The following is a 23,349-nucleotide window of genomic DNA, read 5'->3' as shown; positions in this document are numbered from 1 at the left end:
AGAATTCTCGGCACCTGCTCAAGAAAGGCAGCTTTGAGCTGCAGGCTTGCTTTTGCTCTTACTCCTGACCTTTTGGCAAACACCTACCTAGGTGTTGGAATGGCATGATTAGACACATCATTGATTCTTATTATTTTTTTTTTCATAATTGAAAAAACCAAGCAAAAAAACCCCTGTGTGTTCTAAAACTGCTGTATTAATGATACCAGGAGGAACCAACACAAAAAAGGATTTGGTTGATAAAGATAATTAACCGACACAGATGAGCAATACTCAAACCCCAGGGAATCCAATGCATTCATACAAGGATTTGTTCCCTGAGTTCGTGGAACTAGACACTCATTTTATAGCAGTGATTCTCAATCCTGGCTGCACATCAGAATCACCGAGAGAGCCCTGCGACCTGCAAATGCCTGAGCCCCACCCCAGAGCTATTAAATTGGAATTTCTGGCCTCAAATTTTTTTAAAAGCTCCCCAGGTCATTCTGAAGTAAGGTCGGGGTTGGAGCCACTTGGCTTTAAATGGGTTATCTGGAGAAAACCCAGCAAGGCACCCTGAAGGTTACAAATGGGGTGCTAAAAGACCAAAAAGACTGAATGACACTTATTGAGCAGGCAATTATGTGGCAGCTGGAATCACTAACCAATATTATCACTGATATATCATTTTTCCCACTGCTTCCACTACCTCTACTGATTACTACAAAGCACTGAAGAGGGAGGAAAGCACAGCAAAGGGAAACATTAAAGAAAGTGCTCTCTATACACTTCCTAACAGAAAATAACTTAAACTCTCCAACTCATCTAAGGTAGAATAACAAATGACTTAAAGGAAGTAAAACAGGTCAAATTACTTAAATGTAGAGTTTTCATGTAGGGAAGAGGTATGTCTAATATCATTACTATAATTATACCTCAATCAGATCATATTCTGCCTTAAAAGATTTGTCAACAGGAGGCCAGTTAATAGAGGGACCTGACAACAACTTAAAATAAGAAATGTATTTTAGCTTTTCCTATAAATTTAATATCTTCAGTAAAAGTATACCTCTTCATACCTTTGGTTTCTCTAATAACAATAGCATTTAATAATCCTTTTCCTCTTACAGCAGTTACAATATCAGAAGGTAGTTTCATGAGTTCACTTCTCAAGATAGTACCCATTTTGTCTGCATTTTCAACAAGGTTTTCTTCTTCCAAAACCTATTTTTAAAGAGAAATTACATAAATTTTGAGATGGCCTTTTCTGTTTTTCTTTGGAGAGTCACAGGTTATAAGTAAAGGAAGAACATGATTAAAGACTGGAGTAACTTTCATTTCTATGTTTCAACTCCTTTATTAATCTGTATTTACACAGACTAGCTCAGAGCCTTGCTTTAATCTCAAATCCATTATCAGTCTGATTTCACGGCAAAATAAAAATAAGGGCATTCAAATATGCTTAGTGCAACTAGTACATGATCTTACTACTTAAATAAGTCAATGAACATAATTTTTAACCTGCAAAAAAAAAGTCCTTAAATGTGTTCTTCCTAAAATGCCCACACTCAGAAATTACAGAGAAATTTTGTCCTTGGTAGGAGGCACATAAGGAATAATGCTAAAGGCATTTAAAATTCACACTTTTAAGCAAGAGGCCAAGCAAGCCAGACCCGGCAAGCAGGTGGATCACGACGTGAGATCTGAGGACCAGCCAGGGCCTAAGCGTCCAAAGTCCTAGAAGACTGAAAACTCAGGAAGCCCATGGGAGGACACCCAGTCTACTGGGCCAAGATTTAAAACACTTTTTGACAATGCCTTGCCCCTACAAGCTTTCCTCTTACATCATATTCTCTAATATTGGGCAATCTAATTAAATTTCTCATTACACCAATGTGCTCAAACTTCAACATCACTTAGAGAAATGGATCCTGCATGGTGTGGTCAGTTTTACCTCGAGGGATGCAATGGCTACTCGGCAGCCCAGAGGATTACCACCATACGTCGAGCCGTGCTCCCCGGGTTTAATGGTGAGCATTATGTCATCATCACACAGCACTGCAGACACCTAAAGACAGAGAATCAAATGCTCACACAGTAACTTCTCCAACTAAGTAGTCACTCTCAGCATACCAGAAACACAAATATTTATGAAGCAGATATTAAATTTGATATAAAGCTTCAACAAATAAGAGCTATTATGTCTGTCATCTTAACTGCCAATGACACTGAGGAATATCCTAACAGATTGCAAATATATGAGGCACACTTCAATGGCACAGACCAACAGAATTTTGGAACTAAGATTTTAATGCTGCTACACAGATTTACAATACTTCCCAATTTCAAGGTGACATGCTTTGTTTAACTACTAGAAAACAATGCTGAACACTGTCTTCAGCAAACAATTTGATCTACTCAGCAAAATGTCTCTACTTCAGAGCCCTTTCAGTCAATGCCAATTATTGGCTCTGAATAGGAAACCCAAGAAAAGAACTACACAAAAAATTAGTTTTTCCATCTCTACATTCATCATTCATGACTTCAAACCCTCAATTAGTAATGCCATGTTTCTGAACATTGGATAAAAGCACAGAGGTCTCTGGGAATATTTGGGGGACAAAATGTTTCCACCCAAAACAAATGCCATAGCAAATTCCACGCACAATCAATTCCTCAGTGAAAGTTAACTGAGTCTACTAAGTCAAACCAAACCATCTGAGAAAGGCATTTCTGTCCATTATCAGTTGATATAAAAATATTTCAGAGGTCTATTTCATTGGAGCAGCGAAGGAAAAAAGAGATTGGACATGAAACTTACCGGATAGAGGCCACCAGAAAGGGCCTTTCCAAGGAGGACCACATCAGGTCTAACGTTTTCATGATCAACAGCCAACCATCTACCAGTTCTGGCCAATCCTGTCTGTATTTCATCAGCAATAAATAGAACCTATTGGAAAACAAAATAACAGTGTTAATTATCATTTTCATTTCCATGGGGAGAAGAGCAGTCTTTATTTCATCCTCACCCCCAAAATCTGTAATTCTGACATGCCCTCAAATTTGTGAAAAGGTTTTTAACAACCCACACAATTCCCAACATGTCCTCTGGAAATCCTGTAAACACCCCAATTATTTACTTTATCAGGCCACAATCCTCCAGATGGTCACTTAGCACTGCTCTACATAAAGGAAAGGCACTTACGCAGAGGTGAGGGTTGGGATAAAGCTATCCTCTGGGGACAAATTAATTCTTTTATTCCACAAATATTTATTAAACATTTACCACATGACAGAAGTTATTCAGTGGTAAACAAAATACACTAATATTACCCTTGGTGGGAGGAGGAGGAGGAAAGTTAATTACTTAAAGTCTGGAGTTCGGGAGTGACAGCAAAGGGTCTGGTAGGATTTGGGACTGTAGGTAAAGATTGAGTGCACTGTTCTTAGAGACGAGAGGAGAGAACATGTTTAGGGCTGGAAAGTACACAGCTATGCCCAAGCCAGTATGCCCAATGTCCCAGAGCCAGGAAAAAGTCAGCTTCTGCACAGGTTCCTGACAGGGGGTACTAGAAAGTTCTGAAGCTCTGAGAAAGATGTCTCCCTCTAGTGGAAAAGGTTTTTAATCTTTGCATTGATCCTAGCAGAATTCAGAGAGGCCTGCAGTTGCGCTCCCAGGCCCCAGGCAGCGCATCAGGAGTGGGGAGCACGGACACCTGGTGCCTGGTGCAGAGCTCCCGCACTCCCATCAGGTAACCTGGATCCGGAACCATCACACCCGCTTCACCCTGAATTGGTTCTACCATAAACGCAGCAACATTGGGATCCTGAAGAACGCGCTACAAAAGAAACACAAACATGTTTTAACAACTTCTTTTCTACCACATTTGGAAACCTAAAACCACACCCTGCACAATTCTGTTAAGTATCAGAAGCACCAACACTTCAGCTTTAAGCTACTCTAACCTATATTTTCTAGTATGTAGTCAAATGTACTGTAAGTAAAACCTAAGGTAAATAGCCATTTTAAAGCCATTTTAAGTGAACCTTTTTATTTTGTAAATATCTTCATAATTTTTTAAAGCTAGCTAAAAATTATGTAATTTTATCTAGTAAAGTCAATAAACAGATAATATCCAAGTTAATTGTTATCAAGGATACAAATCTAAAGTAGCTTGTTAGTTGTAAAGATCAGACCACAGAGCCAAGTTTTCTGTGTTGGAAACTAACTGATCATTACAGAGAACAAGGCTGAAACCTTGGCCTAATTTCAATAAGATAAAATTACATTAGAGTCACATAATGTATTTTTAATTCAAATATTCAACACATATTATTTCTGTTTACTATGTACTTAGCAACAAGACACTAGTGAACTTACCTCCAGAGCAGGCAGATCATTATACGGAATGATTTCGAAACCTGGCATAAACGGTCCGAAACCATCATAACTGGTGGGGTCTGTGGAACTGGAGATAGCAGACAAGGTTCTACCCCAAAAGTTGCCAGCTAGAAATGAGAAACAAATGCTGATTATCTCAAGCAAACCCAACACATTTATTAAAAGTTGTTCCCCAAAAATTCCTTAGGAAGTTTGATTAAAAAAGGAAGTCAAGGGTTTGCTTTTGAAAACCTCCAGAGGGCTTTCATTTGTTAAAAAAAACTGATATTCGATACCATATTCGTATGTCATGAGAGAATACAGTCTGGTGTTGCAATTAACGTTTTATGTACTTCTCTACTGGATCTCTTGACTGTAATATACAGAGAGACACTTGTCTTTTCTTTCACTAATCCCAACCCAATAGCAGTATTCAATACATAATTTTCTAGAGATGGTGCATTTTGGATAATGATAGGAGAAAGATATTTTCCGTAGAAAATTAACAGTTTTCCTTTTAAAAATCCAAATATTACAAGCTAATAATTCTATAGAATGCCTTTTAAATTTCATTTTGAGACAACAGACTCAGACTATCATAATACTTTCGATCTTTCCTTCCTTGGTTACAATCCTTTATAATGTTAAATAATACATCTGCCTTTGTTCAAAAGTATTTTTTATCCATTAATTGATTTCATCAATAAACTTGACTGAGTGTCTACTAGAGGCACCACTCCCTCTAGGTGCTGGAAGAGAAGGGTGATCAAGTTCGGCAAGCTCCCTGCCCTCAAGGAGCTTACATTCCAGTAGAGAAGAAACAAGGTAACATAAGCTAGTAAAACAACTGAACAACATCACTTAATATCGGGTTAGATTCAAGGAAGGAAATAAACAAGACAGAATAATCAAGAGGGTTGAGGGTTCACGTACAGTATATTTTTACATCTTACCACCAACTCTGCTCACAGCAACTTAATCAACCCAGTTGTATTTTAGCTTCATAACATCTCTAAAAACTACTCTTGCAAAGCCTCTCACCTATGAGCAATCTCCATTTAACTCATCCACTAATAACAGCATATTAATTTTGACCAGGCTTGTTTGAGGGAAAAAATGTACCTAATAGGCCAAGAACCTAGTCTCTCTTCTCTATCCAGCCCTACATCTCCCACTCCCTACCCCTGGTAACAAACGACCCATAGTGTGAAAAGCCATCCTCTCCCTGACTCACCAGCTTCTTTTAATATTCAGATGGGAAGGTATTTGCACCCTTTGCTAGTTTTAAAGAGACTGGATACAGTATGTAAGAATGAAAATCACCAAAAAGACCAGTTTTATTTGCAAGAGACATTTATGATGTCCTACAACTAAGGCCTAAGATTTTAAAGTAAGTAATCCAACTATGGAAGATTTCCTCTTTGGAAACACTCACCTGCCATTCTCAAATACCAACTACTGCTGGCCATCAGTTAAATTCTGGGTTTTATTATGTGATGAGTTTACGGCTTAACTACAGCTATTCACAAGGCAGAATAATGACAGTTTTCAATAATCACAAGAATTAACTTTAACCAGGGCCAGTGACAAATCTATACATACTTATGTTTCAAAAATTGAAACCAAAACTTCAAAAATGACTCAGAAGTGGAGAACCAGCAAGATGGAGACAGAATAAGTAGCTCCTAGAGTCAGCTTCTGCTACAGGGCAGTTAGGAAACACCCAGAGCTCTCTGGAGCTATCTGAAGCACCTATTTGGGTGCTCCAGGAGCCCAGAAGAGCATCCTGCAACACACCTGAAGGAATGAAGGAGGAGACTGCGCATCTGCAGAGAAGATTCGTTAAGTAGAATGCTCCATGCCTCAGAGGCCAGTATCCATCCTCCACTGGAGACACAAGCCTTGGGAGCTGTTTCACGGCTGAAATTGAAAGCTCCACTTCCCAAAAACGAGGGAGGAAGAGACGGTGGGCAACAACTTCAGCTATTGATGAGTAAATTCAGTGGGCTACAGTATAATCCTGAGAACAGCTAAAGTATGAACCTGTCCAAGCCAGAAAGAGGCCAGTGGCCCCATCTTAACTCTGCCTGAGACACCAGGGAAAGCGGAGCCGACTGAGGATCACAGTGCTGATGGAGACCAGCTTCCTTCCACCCAGATCAGATTACACCTCTAGCATAAGCCCCAACCCCACCTCTGGCAGGGAGGAAGCTGGGGGGACCTGCACCAGCCTCTCCGGGAAATTACTGGTCAAGCCACGGAGGCCAGAGATTGTCCTACTCTGGCAGCACAAACTGCCCCAGGAGCTATTCTGTGGCTGGAATTTGAAGCTCCATTTCCCAAAAACGGGGGAGAAGGAGATGGTTGGCCACTGATTTCAGCTACTGATTGGTGGATTCAGCTGCCTAAGGTATAATCCTAGGAATAGCTAAAGTTTGAACTTGTCCAGGTTGGAAAGAGGCTGGTAGCCACCATTTTGACTCTGGCCCCTGCAAGAGAGAAAGCGAGGCTGACCGAAAACCAGTGATGGTAGGAACCGGTTTCTCTCACCCAGATCAGCCTGCAGCCCCAGCCTAAGTGTCAGCCCTGCCTCTGGCAGAGAGGAGGCTGGAGGGCTTGGCACCAGCCTATCCAGGTAACTGCAGGTACATTTGTCTGGCACAGACTGAATAATTGGAAGTCAACTGGGGCAACTTCGGTCATCTTGGACCCATACTGCATAGACTGCTGCCCATACCTGCAGCTCCATCCCAGCCCCAAGCAGGAAAGGGAAGTGAAGCCTCATCAGTCTCTCTGGGCAACTAGAGTCTAGGCCTGCATATCTTGGATTATTTCACACAGTTGTAACTCTGTCCCTACCCCTGGCAAAGGAGAAAGTTGGGAGAAGCTTCATCAGTCCCTGGGATAATGAGCAGCTTGAGCCTTCACAGCTTATAGCAACAACTACATCTTTGGTTCCTACTGCACAACTAGCAAGGGAGAAATGACAGGAAGCCCTAAACTAAAGAGAAAAACTGCTCTCAGAATATATACTCTAGTAAGCAATGTGCCAAAACACCAACAAAAAAATTGCAATCCACACCAAGAAACAGGAAGATATGGCCCAGTTAAAGGAATAAGATAAGCCTCCAGATGACATAAAGGACAGGAAGCCCTAAACTAAAGAGAAAAACTGCTCTCAGAATAAATACTCTACTAAGCAATGTGCCAAAACACCAACAAAAATTACAATCCACACCAAGAAACAGGAAGATATGGCCCAGTTAAAGGAATAAGATAAGCCTCCAGATGACATAAAGGAATTGAGACAACTTATCACAGATGTTCAAACAAATCTCCTTAATAAATTCAATGAGAAGGCTAAAGAGATTAAGGATATTAAGACTTTGGATGAGCACAAAGAAGAATTTGAAGGCATACATAGAAAAATAGCCGATCTTATGGGAATGAAAGGCACAATAAATAAAATTTTAAAAACATTGGAATCACATAATAGCAGATTGAAGAGGCAAAAGAAAGGATTGGTGAGCTTGAAGAAATGGCCTCTGAAACTGAACATACAAAAGAACAGATGAAGAATGGAAAAAATTGAACAAGGTTTCAGGGAACTAAATGACATCAAAAGGCATGCAAACATACATGTCATGGGTATTCCAGAAGGAGAAGAGAAAGAAAAAGGGGCAGAAGGAATATATGAAGAAATAATGATAGAAAATTTCCCAACCCTATTGAAGGACATAGATATCCATGTCCAAGAAGCACAACGTACTCCCATCTGAAAAAATCCAAATAGACCAACTCCAAGACACATACTCACCAGAATGTCGAATGCCAAAGGCAAAGAGAGAATTCTGAGAACAGCAAGTAAAAAGCAATGCATAACATATAAGGGATACCCAATAAGATTAAATTCTAATTTCTCACCAGTAACCATGAATGCAAGAAGACAGTGGTATGATATATTTAAGATAGTACAAAAGAAAACCTTTCAGCCAAGAATCTTATATCCAGCAAGATTGTCTTTCAAAAATGAGGGTGTGTTTAGAGTATTCACAGATAAACAGAAACTGAGAGAATTTCTAACCAAGAGACCAGATTTTTCAGGAAATTCTAAAGGGTGTGCTAGAGCCTGAAAAGAAAAGAAAGGAGAGAGAGGCCTAAAAGAGAGTCTAGAAATGAAGATTATATCAATAAAAGTAACAAAGTGTCAAAGGAGTGGTAAAAATAAAATATGACAGATAAAATTCAAATAGGAATAAACTTAACCAACGATGTAAAGCACTTGTGTTCAGAAAACTGCAACTCAAAGTTAAAAGAAATCAAAAAAGGCCTAAATAACTGGAAAAACATTCCACGCTCATGGATTGAAAGACTAAATATCATAAAGATGTCAATTCTACTCAAATTGATATACAGATTCAATGCAATCCCAATAAAAAGTCCACCAGGACTTTTTTTTTAATTGAAAACACGATTATCAAAAGTTTATATGGAAGGGTAAGTGGTCCTGTATAACCAGGAACATCTTGAAAAGGAAAAGCAAACTCTCCTCTCTAGACTTTAAATTGTATTACCAAGCTATAGTGATAAAAATAGCATAGTACTGGCATAAAGACAGACACATAGACCAAAGGAACCAAATTGATGGTTCAGAAGCAGACCCTCACATGTATGGTCAAGTGATTTTTGACGAGCCTGTCAAACCCACACAGCTCAGGCAGAACAGTCCATTCAACAAATGGTGCTGAGAGAACTGGATATCCATAGCTGAAAGAAGGAAACAGGACCCCTATCTCCACACCTTATGCAAAAATTAACTCAAAATGGATCGAAAACCTAAAAAATAAATAACTATAAAAGCAGTAACCATAAAGCTTCTAGAAAAAAACTGTAGGAAAATAGCTTCAAGACCTGGTGGTAGGTGGTGGATTCTGAAAGGAGATAAGAGGAGAACTGAGATGGACTACTGATGTCTAATGTATGCAGCAGTTTTAATTAGCTTTACTGTAAAAGTGTGGAAATGTATAGATGGTAACAATAGTAACAGCTAGTTTATAAATGGGGATGCAGCTGAAAATGGCAGTCTAGGTATGTAAATACCAATTAATAGATTGCTAGTGAATATTCTAGGAACAGAATAGCACAGTAAACCAAGAGGAGGATGAGAATTGTGGTTGATAGTACAAAAGCAAGAATGTCCTTTGTTAGCTAGCACAAATGTACATCACAATTACAGGGTGGTGGGAATGTGGAGAAGCATGGGACAGATACAACTGGAGTGACCTATGGACTGTGGTTAGCAGTAATGATATAATATTCTTGTATCTATGCCAAAGATGTACTGTGTTCATAATGGGGCAGTATGGAAAATGAGTGCCAAATGTACACTATGGACATGTTAACAACCAGATGATATTATCTGTAACAAATGTTCCACTACAGTGTGGTGGTTGATAGCAGGGTGTTGTTTGGAAATTCTACACATGTGCGTGATTGTTTTATAAGCTTACAACTTCTGTCATAAAAATATATATATTTAAAAAATAATAATATTGTGGGGTGGGGGAAAAATACACCAAATATAAGATAAGGACCATAATTAGTAGTAAGACTTTGACAATATTCTTTCATAATTTGTAACAAACATCTTACAACAATGCAAGGTCTTAATGGAGGGTTGATTTATGGGCTCCCTATATGATGTTATACATGTTTGCTTTATAAGTTCACAACTTTTCCTATACACTATTGTTTGTGTATGATCATATATAAATGATAAAAAGATAATAATAATAGGAGGTTGGGGGAAAATACTTTGGTTAGTAGTAATATTTTGACAGTGCTCTTTAATCATTAGTTAAAAAGGTTTAACAACGATTCTAGGTATTACTGATAGGGTGAGGTACGAGAGTCCTGTATGATGTTATATATGTTTGTTTTATAAGTTCACAACTATTACTATACACTTATTTTTTATGTACATTTATGCATGAATTATATACTTCAATAAATTAAAAAAAAATTCTAAGGGGGGAGAAAATAATAAAGCAAACAAAAAACCAACTAAGGAAAAAAAAATAAAGGTTCAGAACCTATCATTTGAATATCATTATAAAGATTCCAAAAGTTAGATTCAAGTTATTCTTTTCAACCATTCCCAGAAGAATACAAGGAAAACTACAGCCTCCTCTTCCCAACTGCTTCAAAGAAGACCATGGTACAACCAACACGTCAAATATTAAGATTCACACTTCATCTCATACCCACGGCACGGCCTTCTTGAACATATCCCAAGCCTGACAACCTAACAAAAGTCCAGCTAATTAACCAGAAAACTGCTATGGGAAATATATGTAGATAATGAGAAATTATATCAAATAACCATTCATTTTAGAGAAGGAGTGGTAGGGAGTTATTTAGGAGAGAAAAACCCCATATGTGAACTTGGAAATAAACCCAAAACAAGGAAGTCCCTCATTAATTTTTAATGAAATGTCCAGCAAATAAAAATCAGGTACAGCAAAAACATTTTAAAAATCTCATCAGTAAATTAAAAGCAAAAATGAAATTGCATGTTTAAATGAAAGCAGCTGATGTTTAATTTCACATACCTGCAAAAACAATCTTTGCTTTGTATTTCGGAATACCCTTAACAGTGTAGCCCCATTTACGAGCAAGTTTGCAGGCAGTCTCTCCAGCCTCCACTCCTATCCAGAGGGAAACGATTTCAAATTTTAAAAATGTTTTAAGTTATCAGAAAATAATAAGATTATTTGGGGGGTATTTAACTGGAAAAGGAAATAATTTACCTGTATTCATAGGAAGAACTTTGTGGTAGTTGAAAAGTTTAGTGATATACTCCTCATATTCGCCAAGTACATTGTTATAGAAAGCCCTAGATGTTAAGGTTAATTTGTCCGCCTGGCTTTTCAGAGCATCCACAATCTTTGGATGACAATGCCCTTGGTTGACAGCACTGTAAGCACTCAGGAAGTCAAAATATTTTCTGCCTTCTACATCCCACACGTAAACACCTAAAATATATAAGGAAGAAAACAAGTCTCTGAATATGAGCCTATATTAAACTCATAAAACATGTTTTTAATATATAATTGTAGTTCAGGCTTGTTTTAGAGCAATCATAATAAACTTTGCTTTAGAAGATATATTAAAGAATTATATTTTATCTGTCAATCTTCAAGAAACATGTTTAACAAGAACGGCATAGCACGAAAAGGATGTAAACCCTCAAATGAAACCTTTACCCAATTCTAACACTAAGAAATCAAAATTGGAATCTAAAGGTAAAACATTAAACTTAATAGATAATATCATGGAAAGTTGACCATAGGAAGTAAAATGCAACAAGGGTTTGAGGAACACCTAACTTTTACCATGTACTTACATACTGTGTTCAGTGCTTTCATACATGATCTCACCCTCATGAGAATCTGGTAACCACCCCCTGGGCAGAGTTAAGGAAATAGAAACATAGATTACAGAGCCAGCCCAAGCAGTGGGTGTCAAACTGGGACTTGAATCCAGGCAGCCACACTCCAGAGCTCATCCTCTGCTACTATAAATGAAAAATTATTCTGCAAACCTGTTTCCAAATTTATAATACATACATCTAGATTTTTTGTTCAAAAGGAGATATATATTACAATACTGGTCACAAACTACAGACAGATAAAATGTTTAATATTCGTATGCTGTCATCTTCAGGCTCAAAGCTAAGTAACAAACTTTGATTTCATTTATTTAAGGCTGTTATATCAAAATCTGTTAAGTCACCATTTAGCAATAATCAAAATACTACAGCAATAATTTATCCAGGCAAGAATAACAGAGGCTAAAACTGTGAGTACAAATTTGGTGGGTAAACAGGCCATTTGCATAATCTCAAATTATCTCTGCACAAAATACCACAAAAAGAAACACAGTAACTTCACAGTAGAAAAGCTGGGCAGACACTACCTACCAAAGTCAACACTGCCAGTAATGAAATAAACAGCCATGTGTCTCCTGACATGCTGTATCCAGAGGGACACAAGAGCATTTCTGCAGTTTCTGGCCCAGAACAAATGACCTGAATCTAATCCTGAGGAAACATCAGTCAACCCAGAATTGAGCTTCCTTCTACAAAATTATCAGCCTGTACACTCCAAAAATACCAAGTTAGAGAACAACCAGCAAGATGATGACATACTAAGGAGCTCCTAGAGTCAGCTCGTGCTACAAGACAGTTGGTTATCACCCAGAGCTCTCCACAGCACCTGTATGGGGGCTCCAGAAGACCAGAAGAGCATCCTCAACATCCTTGAAAGAACGGAAGGAGGAGACTGCCCATCTGCTGAGAAGATTCATAAGTAGAGCCCTCCACGACATGGAGGCTGGGGCCCAGCCTCCACTGGAGGCACAAGCCTCCTGGGGAGCTATTCCGTGGCTGGAATTGGAAACTCCACTCCCCAAAAATGAGAGAGAAAGAGACAGTTGGGCACCAACTTCAGCTGATTAGTAAATCTGACTGGCCAAAGTATAACCCTAAGAACAGCTAAAGTTTGAACCTGTCCAAGCCAGAAAGAGGCTAGTAGACGACATTTTAACTCAGCCCCTGGCAGGAGAGCAAACGGGGCTGACTGAAAATCACAGTGCTGGTTAAGGACTGGCTCTTTCCATCTAGATCAAATTGCAGCTCTACCCTAAGCCCCAGCCCCACCTCCAGCAGGGAGGAAACTGAGGGGACCTGCACCAGCCTCTCAGGGAAAATACAGGCCATGCTGCAGAGACCAGTGATCATCCTAATCTGGCAGCATAAGCCACCTCAGGAGCTATTCTGTGGCTGGAGTTGGAAGCTCCATTTCCCAAACACAGGGAGAGAAGAGACAGCTGGCTATTGACTTCAGCTACTGATTAGTAAATTCTGCTGGCTAAAGTATAACCCTAAGAACAGCTAAAGTTTGAACCTGCCCAAGTTTGAAAGAGGTTGGTAGCTGCAATTTTGACTCCACCTCCTGCATGAGGGGTAGCTGGGCTGAATGAAAATTACAGTGAAGGTAGAGACTAGTTTATTTCACCCAGATTGGCCTGCAGCCATAGCCTAGGCCTCAGTTCCACCTCTAGGAGGAAGTAACCTGGCCGGCTCTGCACCAGCCTCTCCAGGTAACTGCAGGTACATTTGAGTGGCACAGACTGAACACCTGGAAGTCTACCAGTGCAACTGCAGTCATCTTGGACTCATACTGCATAGTCTGCTGGTCACACCTGCAGCTCCATCCCGACTCCAGGCAGGAAAGAAAGGGGCGTGAACCTTCATCAGTCTCTTTGGGCAACTACAGTCTAGGCCTGCATGACTTAGATTATTCCACACAGCTGTGGCTCTGTCCCTACCCATGGCAAAGGAGAAAGTTGGGAGAAGCTTCATTGGTCCCTAGAACAAAGAAGGCAGATGAAACCTCCACAGCTTGAAGTACTTACTACATCCTTGGCTCCTACTACACAACCAGCAAGAGAGAAAGGGCAAGAAAGCCCAAAACTAAAGAAAGAAACTGTACCCAGAATAAATATATCTAGCAAGCCAGATGCCAAGACAGAAAAAAAAAAAATTACAATCCACACCAAGAAACAGGAAGATATAGCCCAGTTAAAGAAGGTAAGCCTCCAGATGACATGAAGGAGGTGAGACAACTAATCATAGATGTTCAAATAAATCTCCTTAATAAATTCAATGAGGTGGCTAAAGAGATTAAGGATATTAAAAAGACACTGGATGAGCACAAAGAAGAATATGAAAGCATATGTAGAAAAATAGCAGATCTTATGGTAATGAAAGTTGCAATAAATGAAATTAAAAATACACTGGAGGGAAGCGGATGTGACTCAAATGATTGGGTTTTCATCTACCATATGGGAGGACCCAGGTTCGATCCCTGGGGCCTCCTGGTAAAAGCATACCCATGCAGCAAGCCAGTGCCCATGCAGTGAGCCAGCGCCTGTGCAGTGAGCCAGTGTCTGCACAACAAGCCACACAGCAAGATGATGATGCAATAAAAGAGAGACAAAGGGGAGAGTCAAGGCGAGACACAACAGAAACTAGAAAATGAGGTGGCACAAGTGACGGGGAACTTCTCTCTACATCGGAGGTCCCCAGGATCAAATCTCAGTGAATCCTAGAGGAGAAAACGAGAAGACAAAAAAAGAGAAATAGAACAGAAGATCATACAGCAAATGGACACAGACAGCAAAAACAGGAGGGCAGTAGGGAGGGGGAGAAAATAAATAAAATAAAGTGATTTATTAAAAAAACAAAACACTGGAATCATATAATAGCAGATTTGAGGAGGCAGAAAAAATGATTGGTAAGCTTGAAGAAATGGCCTCTGAAAGCAAATACACAAAAGAACAGATAAAGAAAAGAAAGGAAAAATTGGGGAACTAAACGACAGCAAGAGACATGCAAACATACCTGTCATGGGTGTCCCAAAAGAAGAAGAGAAGGGAAAAAGGGCAGAAGGAATATGTGAAGAAATAATGGTAGAAAATGTCCCAACCCTACTGAAGGACATGGATATCCATATCCAAGAAGCACAACGTACTTCCATCCAAATAAATCTGAACAGACCAACTCCGAGACACATATTAATCAGAATGTCAAATGCCAAAGACAGAGAATTCTGAAAGCAGCAAGAGAAAAGCAATGCAAACAGATAAGGGATACCCAATAAGATTAAGTGTTGATTTCTCATCAGAAACCAAGGAGGCAAGAAGATGGTGATATATTTAAGATACTGCAAGAGAGAAACTTCCAGCCAAGAATCTTCTATCTGGCAAGACTGTCTTTCAAAAATGAGGAGGAGTTTATAATATTCACAGATAAACAGAACTCAGAAAGTTTGTAACCAAGAGACCAGCTTTGCAGGAAATACTAAACGGTGTGCTACAGCCTGAAAAGAAAAGACAGGAGAGTTTGAAAGACAATCTAAAAATGAAGATTATATCAGTAAAGTAACTAAAAGTGTTAAGAGTGGTGAAAATAAAATATAACAGATAAAACCCAAATATTTTGGAATAAATTTAACTAACGATGTCAAGCACCTGTATTCAGAAAACTACAACTCACTGTTAATAGAAATCAAAAAAGATCTAAATAATTGGAAGAATATTCAATGCTTATGGATTGGAAGACTAACTATCATTAAGGTATCAATTCTATTCAAATTGATACACAGATTCAATGCAATCCCAATAAAAATTCCACCAGCATTTTTTAAATTAATAGAAAACATGATTATCAATTTTTTTTGGAAAAGTAAGGTGTCCTGAATAGCCAGAAATATCTTAGAAAGGAAAGGCGAAGTTGGAGGACTCTTCCTGACTTTAAAATCATATTACCTAGCTACATTGGTAAACACAGCATGATACTCACATAAAGACAGAAACACAGACCAATGGAACCGAACTGATGGTTCAAAAACAGACCCTGACATCTAGGGTCAAGTGAGTTTGTTTTTTATTTTTAAGATTTATTTTATTTATTTCTCTCCCCTCCCTGCCCTCCCCCCCGGCCCCCGTTGTCTGTTTTCTGTGTTCATTTGCTGTGTGTTCTTCTTTTTGTCTGCTTCTGTTGTTGTCAGCGGCACAGGAATCTCTGTTTCTTTTTGTTGCGTCAGCTCTCCGTGTGTGCAGCGCCATTCCTGGGCAGGCTGCACTTTCTTTCGCACTGGGCGGCTCTCCTTACAGGGCGCACTCCTTGCACGTGGGGCTCCCCTACGTGGGGGACACCCCTCTGTGGCATGGCACTCCTTGCACGCATCAGTACTGCACGTGGGCCAGCTCCACACAGGTCAAGGAGGCCTGGGGTTTGAACCACAGACCTCCCATGCGGTAGACAGATGCCCTATCCACTGGGCCAAGTCCGCTTCCCTCAAGTGAGTTTTGACAAGCCTGTCAAACCCACCCAGCTTGGGCAGAACAGTCCATTCAACAAATGGTGCTGAGAGAATTGGATATACATAGCTGAAAGAAGGAAAGAAGACCCCTATCTCACACCTCATACAAAAATTAACTCAAATGGATCAAAAACTTAAATATAAAAGCAGGAGACTTAAAGCTTCTTGAAGAAAATGTAGGAAAATATCCTCAAGACCTGGTGGTAGGTGTTGGATCCTTAAAGCAGATAACAGGAGGACTGAAATGGACTCTTGATGCTTAATGTATGTACAAGTTTTAATTAACTTTACTGTAAAATTGTAGAAATGTATAAAGTGGGTGGTAACAGATTATAGTGAGTAACAGTAAATGGGAATGTGGCTGAAGAGGGTAGTCTAGAGATGTAAATGACAACTGACAGAAAGCTAGGGAATAATCTAGGGACTAAATAACACAGTAAACCCAGAGGTGGATGAGAATTGTGGTTGATGGTATAGATGCAAGAGTGTCCTTTGTGAGCTAGAACAGATGTACATCACTATTGCAGGATGGTTTGAATGTGGAGAAGCACAGGAAAAATACAACTGGAGTGACCCATGGACTGTGGTTAACAGTAATAATGTTAATATTCATCCATCTATGCCAAAGATGTACTGAGTATGGAAAAAGTGTGCCAAATATATATGGACCTGGTAACAGTCTGATGATAATATCTCATAATTTGTAACAAATGTTCTACCATGGTGTGGTGTGTTGATTAAAGGCTGCTGTATGGGAATTCTGCACACGTGTGTGACTGTTTTGCAAGTTTACAACTTCTGCCATAAAAATATATTTAAAAAATAATAACAGGGTCTGCTGGGGGAAAAATATGCCAAATATAAGATAACGGCTAGAGTAAGTACTAAGATTTTGATGATATTCTTTCATAACTTGTAACAAATGTCTCACAACAATGCAAGATGTTGGTGGTGGATTTATGTAAGGGGCCCCTATAAGATGTTATACATGTTTGCTTTGTAAGTTCACAACTTTTACTACACACTTACTGCTTATGTATATTCATGTAGAAATGATACAATAGAAATAATAATAATAATAATAATAGGTTGGGTTGGGGGGAAAATACACCAAATAGAAGATACTTTGGTTAGTGGTAATATTTTGAGGATGCTCTTTAATCATTAAAAATGTTTCACAACAATGCAAGGTATTGGTGATAGGGTAAGGTATGAGAGCCCTGTATGATGTTATGTATGTTTTACAAGTACACAATTATTACTATACACTTATTGTTTATGTATGTTTATATATGACTACCATCTTCAATAAATTTTTTTAAATGAGAAAAAAAAATCAAGTTAATAAAACACCGAGGAATTGTTCTGGATTTTAAAAGGCAAAACAATCATGGTACCTGAATGCAACCTATGAGCCAAGATTTTCTTTTGCTATAAAGGACAATAAGGAAATCTGAAAAACGTCTGTAGATAGACAACGATAGTGTATCGACGTTAATGTCCTGATTTTGATCATTACACTGTGGTTATGCAAGAGAAAGTCCTTGTTTGTTAGGAACACACACTTTAATATTAAGGGGTAAAGGGGCATAATGTCTGCAATTTATTCTCAAACAGTGCACACCCATGTAGAAAGACAGTGATGATAAACCTAATGTGGAAAACTGTTAGCACTAGGGAAATCTGGGTGACAAGTAAAGAAAATTCTTTGTATTTCTTTTGCAACTTCTCTGAGTTTAAAATTATGCCAAAATAGAAGTTTAAAAGAAAAAAAAAAGTGATAGCAATATTATAGTACTTTATCATGTATCTATAGTCCTTATTGGTGAGGTCCACTGTGTCAAAGCCTAAATGCGTTCATCCTTGCATTTCCCAAAGCAAATAACAGATGTTCAATAAATGTTAAACTAACTTTATCTGCAATATCAAAATTAAATGCATCTGGAAAAATATATGCAGGTACCTTTTCCTCTCTCCAGGGCTACAGGTAAAGGGTGGTAGTTGTGTGCACCATACTTAGACTCCCGTTCAAAAATGTAATCAGAGGATGGAGGGCCTTGGACTGTTCTTTTAGCTGCAACGGAGGTAGCAGAAGCCACTGAAGAATGAACGCCACGACGAAGTACAGCAACAGTCTGCAAATGTGCTAGTTTGGAAAACATTGTGTCCTTCAAGCAGTACTGCTATAGACCTGTCCAAAAAAAAGAGAGGGCATTAAGTGTAAGTCTTCAGAGGTGATGGATTTGTTGAGCACCTACCACGTGTCCTGCAAAGGATCAGGCAAATGAAAGAAAAAAAAGACCTGGCCCTTGCCTTTGGGAAGCTTGAAGACAACAAAAGGTCAAATAAATAAGTATTTACAGTAAAAGCTGATACATGCTACAATGAGGATAAGTGCTAAGAGTTGCAAGTCTAAAAGAATATAGCTAGAGACTGGATGACAGGCTTAAAGGAAATTGGGGGTTAGAGGAAGGATGTAAGCTGACACCTACATGGGTGAAATCTATAAGCTGGAGGTAAGTATTTGTACAAGGAAGGGATTAAATGGGGATATAGGGTTACCTTTGGGTGGGGCTTTGTGGGCTTGAGGGGGGCTAGGGATGGGAGGATGGGTAATATTGCCCAAGAAATTGGGGAAGGGTGGGGCAACATATGAACATAGGAGATTGTCAGGTATTTGGTTGAGAGTATAATGCTGAGAAAACTTTTTGAAAAATATAATAAGGAAGGTTACCTGTTTAAGATGCTTAAAGGGGATAATATGACGCCAGACAGGCTCCTAGGGAATATGTGAATGCTCATTTTGCCATAGTGGGTTGTATCATTAGATAGAGACCCATATAATGAGAGTGAAGGTATACCCACATCCTGGGGAGGACTGATGCCCTCAAATAGAGGGAATTGTATCTCTCAAGAGAAATGGTAGCTCCCAGTGCATTAGGGCAGTTGAGCATGTCAAGCCCTCAACACTGTTGCAAGTATCTCTGAACATGGCCCTTCAAGCAATGAAGATTGACTGTCACTGTGGGTCCTAAGGGGAGGGGGAAAGAGGTATTGAATAGATGTAACCAATGTAACTGTGTGGGCAATAGAAGTGTTCCACAAGTACACAAGGATGGATATAAGACACGTAAAATTACATCAAAAATATATAGGGGCTGATAGGCTAAAACGTAAATCATAATGTAAAACATAAGATAACTAAAAATTTAGAAAACTGTATAGTCTAAAATATAAACCACAATGTAAACACAAATGTTACCTTGTTTGAAAGCTATTGTCTCAGTATCTGTACATCAGTTTCAGTAAATATAGTATGAATATGTAAAAAGATTATTGCTACGGAAGGGAAAAGGTTTTATGTTGGATACGTGGGAGTACTGTATATTGTACATATGAATTACTGTGATCTAAAACTCTTGTGAAGATAAGCTTAATAATTAGAAAAAAGAAAAGAAAAAGATAGGACGTAGAACTGAGGAATAGACAGAAGTAGTTGCCTTGCCAATTTGCATACAGGGCAATACTCATTGTAGTGGTGGAAGTCAAAACATCAAAAACAAAGCCTTTGCATTTTTAAATTTTTTGATACCCCAATTTATTTTTACCTTAATTTTTCCAAATTAATATGTATTCTATATCTAACTTTTAAACTCATCACTATATTCCATTTTACTATTAATGGAACCTGGCAATATATTGAGCTTCACTTTTCAAGAAGTTTTGGATCACAGAAAGGTTCAACAATGGCAGCGGAGGAATACTGGTGTGGGATGTTATTGACAGGGGACACATGGTTGGCAGGGAGTTCTCTAGGGCATATATCCAGGGTACATAAAAATGTTTGGATATTTTCATAGTAGATACAATTAAAAATGGCAACTGAGGGAGTGCTGAGTTCCTAGCCAGGGGAGCTTCATCACAGTCACTAAAGGAACAGCAACAATCCCCCAAGTGTAACCGCAAAGACCAAAAAAGAAGGAAGGTCCAACAATGAGCTCTTGATACTAATGACTATGTTTGTGAGCCTGTGCACCTGAAATAAGAACAAGGCCTAGAGCTACAGGGTGCCTAAGAGTTACCTACTGAGAGCCTAATGTGGCCAGTCTCGAAGCCAAACTAGGATGTAAATGCGTTGCCTTCCCTCCAGTGTGGGTGGGACATGACTCCCGGGGATGAGCCTCCCTGGCGCTGAGGGATTACTACCAAGTACCAGCTGATGATATAACTAGGAAATGACCTTGAATAAAAAAGTCAACTCGGACCAGCAGAATATCTCAATCTACATATAATACCAGGAGTTAAAAATGCTTTTTGACCTGAATCAAAGGGAGAAATGGAAAGGACAAATGAGTTTATATGGCTATGAGTCTCCAAAAAGAGCCAGGAGGTTATCAGAGGGGTTGCCCTTATGCACACCTCAGCAGAGTCCCAGAGACAGATAAAGTAGATACAACCCCGCGTATTGGTTCTTCTGAGGGCTACGGAGACCCACAGGTTCTATGGTCATGGCAGATGGAGTTCAGTGCCATGTCAGTTGGCCCTACTTTGGAGTTTGTGTTTCTGTGTGATGGAGCTGGATTCAGATGTGATCTCTGTTCACAAGTCTCTCCTATTACTTTTACCGGAACTGTAGTTGGTGCTGGGGTTTAATATACACCCAGGGGACCTGAATCTCTGGACTGACCATGTGATAGCCAGGCCCTGAGCCTCAACAGACTTCAGCTCCTCACTCTGGTTTATTGGACTTACCCCACTCAGCTAACATGGAGTTGAAGATGGTCAACCACCACATCAAGGAGCCAAGAATGCCCACACCTGAAAGCAGGAGGATTGCATCCAGCATCCATGTGGAATCTAAGCCCCTTCTTGATATAGATGTGGAGTGGACACAACCATTCCAAGGTCCACAGGATAGCGGAATAGAGTATGGATTAGAGTGGACTTACTGATATTCTATTCATGAACTATTGTGATTAGTAATCGAAGAAAATGTGGCCTTGGTGTGGAGAAAGTGGCCATGGTAGCTGCTGGGGGTAGGGAGTGGGAGGAAGAGATGAGATGTGGGGGCGTTTTCAGGACTTGGAGTTGTCCTGGGTGGTGCTGCAGGGACAGTTATCGGATATTGTATGTCCTCCCATGGCCCACTGGGTAGACTGTGGGAGAGTGTGGGCTATGGTGTGGACCACTGACCATGAGGTGCAGCGGTGCTCAGAGATGTATTCACCAAATGCAATGTATGTCTCATGATGATGGAGGAGATTGTTGTTATGGGTGGAGGAGTGGGGTGAGGGGGGGTGGGGAGTATGTGGGGACCTCATATTTTTTTAATGTAACATTAAAAACATAAATAAAGACAAATGAAAAAAAGAACATGTAAGAAAATGGTGATTGGAAGGTCAGGGGCTTTTACTTTTCACTTACACCATTTTGTAACACTTCACAATAGAATTCACACACATACTCATACACTTAGGTCAAAAATACTAGGAGTACATCAAGGACAAAGGCACTCACTGTGGGGGAGCTAAGCAAGGCTGCGTGGAAGAGGGGCTAAAGAGCTGTTCAGATCTGACAGACTGAGGACCAAGGCTAAGGCAGAGAGCAGAGGGAGCTGGGCGTAGTCAGAGAAAGGGCTCTGGCCTAAGGGGGTCTAGTCACAGGGTAGTCACAGGGTAGGAGCTCCTGGGACTGGAGAAATATTTTGCATATTGACTTTGTCCTTGCCTGTGGGGAGTAAAGAAATTAAGAAAGAATTTGGTTTCTGCAAAGGTAACAGAGACCATCATAAGGAGAAAAGAACAGGTTATGTAGGGGAACAAAGTGACTTCTTGAAGACGGGAAAGGCACTTGAACCAAAGATAGAAATTAACACCAGAGACAAAAATTACAAAAAGAAGAATCTGATATTTAGTCAGAAATATCTAAAACTTAGTCAAAATTATCATAAGCAAAGGTGAAAGGCAAACAGACTAGAAAAAAAATGTTCCCCAATTATAATAAACAGCCTTTAAAGAGCTTTGACAATAAGTTGAACAGGCCCACAGAAAAATTTATACAAAAGATAAAAACAGGCAATTCTCCAAATAAACAGTCTATTCTGCTATGATGGCTACGTTTCTGTAAAACTTATCCACCACCACCTCCCTGGAAAAAAAAATCTGCATCATAAAAGCAATGGTTTAAAGAAAAAAATTAGAGAACAAACTATAATAAGTAATTGTACATCTCAGTAAAACCAGTATTTAATTCCATGTTTCCGAATCTCAGAGTTTAGACTTCTCTCTTCCAGTCATCACTGGCCCTTTAACTGGCCCCCATCACAGTGGGGGATACAAAACCCATTGTTTTGTATCCAATTGTATGGTACTCAATCATGATAAGCCATTAAGTAAAGTAATGGATACAGAGCTCCTGTTGGGGGTGTTGAAAATTTTGGTAATGGATGATAGCAATGGTAGCACAATCTTGTAAATGTAATTAATAATCACTGTATTATATACTTGAAAATGGCTGAAATAGGAAATCTTATATTGTACATGCTATCACAATTTCTTCCTTAAAGAAAGTATGCTACAGAACAAATGAAGAATAAAAAATTAGGGAAAATGCACAGCAATGTCTGAAAAAATACGTATTTTCAAGATAAATTCAAGATTTGTAGAAAGTTGCCAAAAACTAGGCAGTTAGTATGTCTATCCTTAATTTCTAAAAAAAGGGAAGCTAGTTAACTGGTGTTTCAACAGAACTCTACCAATAACAAGTCAAAACATGCATAATCTCACAACACTCTTGTTTTGAGCTCCCAACTTAACAAAACATCATACTTGGAGCTTAGCTTGCTTCTCTTTCTACTTGGCACTCCCCAGTATACGCAATATGTTTAGGAATTCACAATTGCTAAAAAAATACCAGAACACCAGTTTGCCAAAGACTCACCGACTAACCTCTTTCTTCCCACAGTTCAGACTAGAATACAGATTTTCAATTAGAGATCCAGGGACACTCTTTAAAGGGACAATCTAATAGCTCCCGAAAGAA

The 23,349-nt window shown here is 39.3% G+C and overlaps 1 protein-coding gene across 1 annotated transcript in view; it reads right to left on the bottom strand.

The window, feature by feature from the left end:
- OAT (ornithine aminotransferase) overlaps nucleotides 1–23,349 on the bottom strand; it is a 31,953-nt gene that overhangs the window by 912 nt on the left and 7,692 nt on the right. The window contains exons 2-9 of the mRNA XM_004446650.5: nucleotides 18,272–18,499; nucleotides 11,170–11,394; nucleotides 10,972–11,067; nucleotides 4,361–4,488; nucleotides 3,696–3,818; nucleotides 2,801–2,929; nucleotides 1,934–2,047; nucleotides 1,059–1,203 (exon numbers count right to left, since the gene is read on the bottom strand). Of these exons, the coding sequence (XP_004446707.1) occupies nucleotides 1,059–1,203; nucleotides 1,934–2,047; nucleotides 2,801–2,929; nucleotides 3,696–3,818; nucleotides 4,361–4,488; nucleotides 10,972–11,067; nucleotides 11,170–11,394; nucleotides 18,272–18,470 (1,159 nt within the window). The 5' untranslated portion in view covers nucleotides 18,471–18,499. The remainder of the gene's footprint in view (nucleotides 1–1,058; nucleotides 1,204–1,933; nucleotides 2,048–2,800; nucleotides 2,930–3,695; nucleotides 3,819–4,360; nucleotides 4,489–10,971; nucleotides 11,068–11,169; nucleotides 11,395–18,271; nucleotides 18,500–23,349) is intronic.

Source organism: Dasypus novemcinctus, chromosome 6 (assembly GCF_030445035.2).
Source record: "Dasypus novemcinctus isolate mDasNov1 chromosome 6, mDasNov1.1.hap2, whole genome shotgun sequence".
NCBI classification, from domain to species: Eukaryota; Metazoa; Chordata; class Mammalia; order Cingulata; family Dasypodidae; genus Dasypus; species Dasypus novemcinctus.
Note: the sequence above shows the minus strand (reverse complement) of the source record. Positions and strands in the feature narration are given on the sequence as shown.